Source organism: Cebus imitator, unplaced genomic scaffold (assembly GCF_001604975.1).
Source record: "Cebus imitator isolate Cc_AM_T3 unplaced genomic scaffold, Cebus_imitator-1.0 Scaffold36, whole genome shotgun sequence".
NCBI classification, from domain to species: domain Eukaryota; kingdom Metazoa; phylum Chordata; class Mammalia; order Primates; family Cebidae; genus Cebus; species Cebus imitator.
Window position 1 is genome coordinate 215,040 of NW_016107351.1, and position 1,315 is coordinate 216,354.

The window sequence follows — 1,315 nt, forward strand, 5'->3', positions numbered from 1 at the left end:
CACCCCTCCTCCTGGGGGACCTCACAGTGGGGTCAGGGCCTCACCCGGGCACTCCTCCTCCTGGGGGACATCACAGTGGGGTCAGGGCCTCACCCGGGGACCCCTCCTCCTGGGGGACCTCCTGGTGTGGTCAGGGCCTCAGCCGGGGCATCCCTCCTCCTGGGGGACATCACAGTAGAGTCAGGGCCTCACCGCTGGCACCCCCACTCCCAGGGAAGTCCATCCTGGACACCCCTCCTCCTGGAGGAGCTCTCCCGGGGCACCCCTCCTCCACCCTGGGGACACCCCGGGGGTTCAGGGCCTCACTGCCCCCCTTCCTGGTGCAGTCGCGTGTCCTGCGCGCCCCGCTCTCCCCACAGGAGAAAGGTCCCCCTGCGCGCCCCTCGTCCACCCCGGGGAGGTGGACAGCGCGGGTGAAGCACACCAGCCTGCCTGAGGCTTCGCAGCAACCTCCGGGCGCCCGGCTGGGGTCCGCAGCGCGCCACCCTCGCACAGCCGCGCCTTCCCCGCGGCGGCGTCTACGGGGCCCCAGAGACAGTGACGCGCGCCCCAGGGGAAGGCGAGAGGCTGCCGCGGCCGGGACGAGGCCCCAGCGGTGACCCGGGACGGGGGTGTGGCCCCGGGCTGAAGGCCCCGCCCCGCCCCGCGCAGCCACGCCCCCGGGCAGGCGCCACGCCCCCGGGCAGGCGCCACGCCCCCGGGCAGGCGCCACGCCCCCGGGCAGGCCCCACCCCGATGGACGCCGCTCTGCACCAATTGGAGGCTGCCTGGCCTCAGACCCGCCTCCTGGTGCCCCCTGCGCAGGCGCTGTAGGCCGCGCGGAGCTGGCGTGGGCGGGGCGTCTGGGGAGCGCCAGGCCATGCAGGCCCACGTGGTAGGTGCCCCGGCGGGAGGGGTCCTCGCCCTCCGCACCGCGCCCTCGCGTCCTCTCCGGCTCCGGGCTCGCCTACCGGGTCTCGGCCCTGAGCAGCGGTTCGGCTCCGCGGGCGAGCGCGGCTGCGCGTGCGGGGGACGCCCGGGATTGGAGGCCGCGGGCGCGGCGGGACCTGCAGCTCTGGCCGCGCTTCCTGCGCTCCGTCCCGCGAGCGTGGCCTCCTCACCGGCCTTCCGCGTTCTGGTTTTGAAACTTCCGGGCCCGGAGCTCAGGCGGCTGCCTGCTCGCCCTCACCTGGTCGGGGTGGATGACGGCACACCTGCCTTGGCTCGGCCCGCCTCCCCGGCCTTTCTTCTCCGAGCCCGCACACCTGCCCTGCGCACCTGCCTCGCTCCTGCACACCTGCCCTGCACCCCACACACCTGCCCTGCGCACCTGCCT

The 1,315-nt window shown here is 75.4% G+C and overlaps 1 protein-coding gene across 5 annotated transcripts in view; it reads left to right on the top strand.

Annotated features, from left to right (window-relative positions):
- Positions 1–822: 822 nt before the first annotated feature.
- The window catches only part of B3GNTL1 (UDP-GlcNAc:betaGal beta-1,3-N-acetylglucosaminyltransferase like 1), a 72,214-nt gene continuing 71,721 nt past the window's right edge, over positions 823–1,315 (top strand). For 4 of the 5 annotated variants that reach the window (XM_017524709.2, XM_017524707.2, XM_017524708.2 and 1 more), the window contains exon 1: positions 829–874. In XM_017524709.2, the coding sequence (XP_017380198.1) occupies positions 860–874 (15 nt within the window). In that variant the 5' untranslated portion in view covers positions 829–859. Of the gene's footprint in view, positions 875–1,315 lie in introns of all 5 variants that reach the window. The other variant, XM_017524711.2, reaches the window with a different exon arrangement.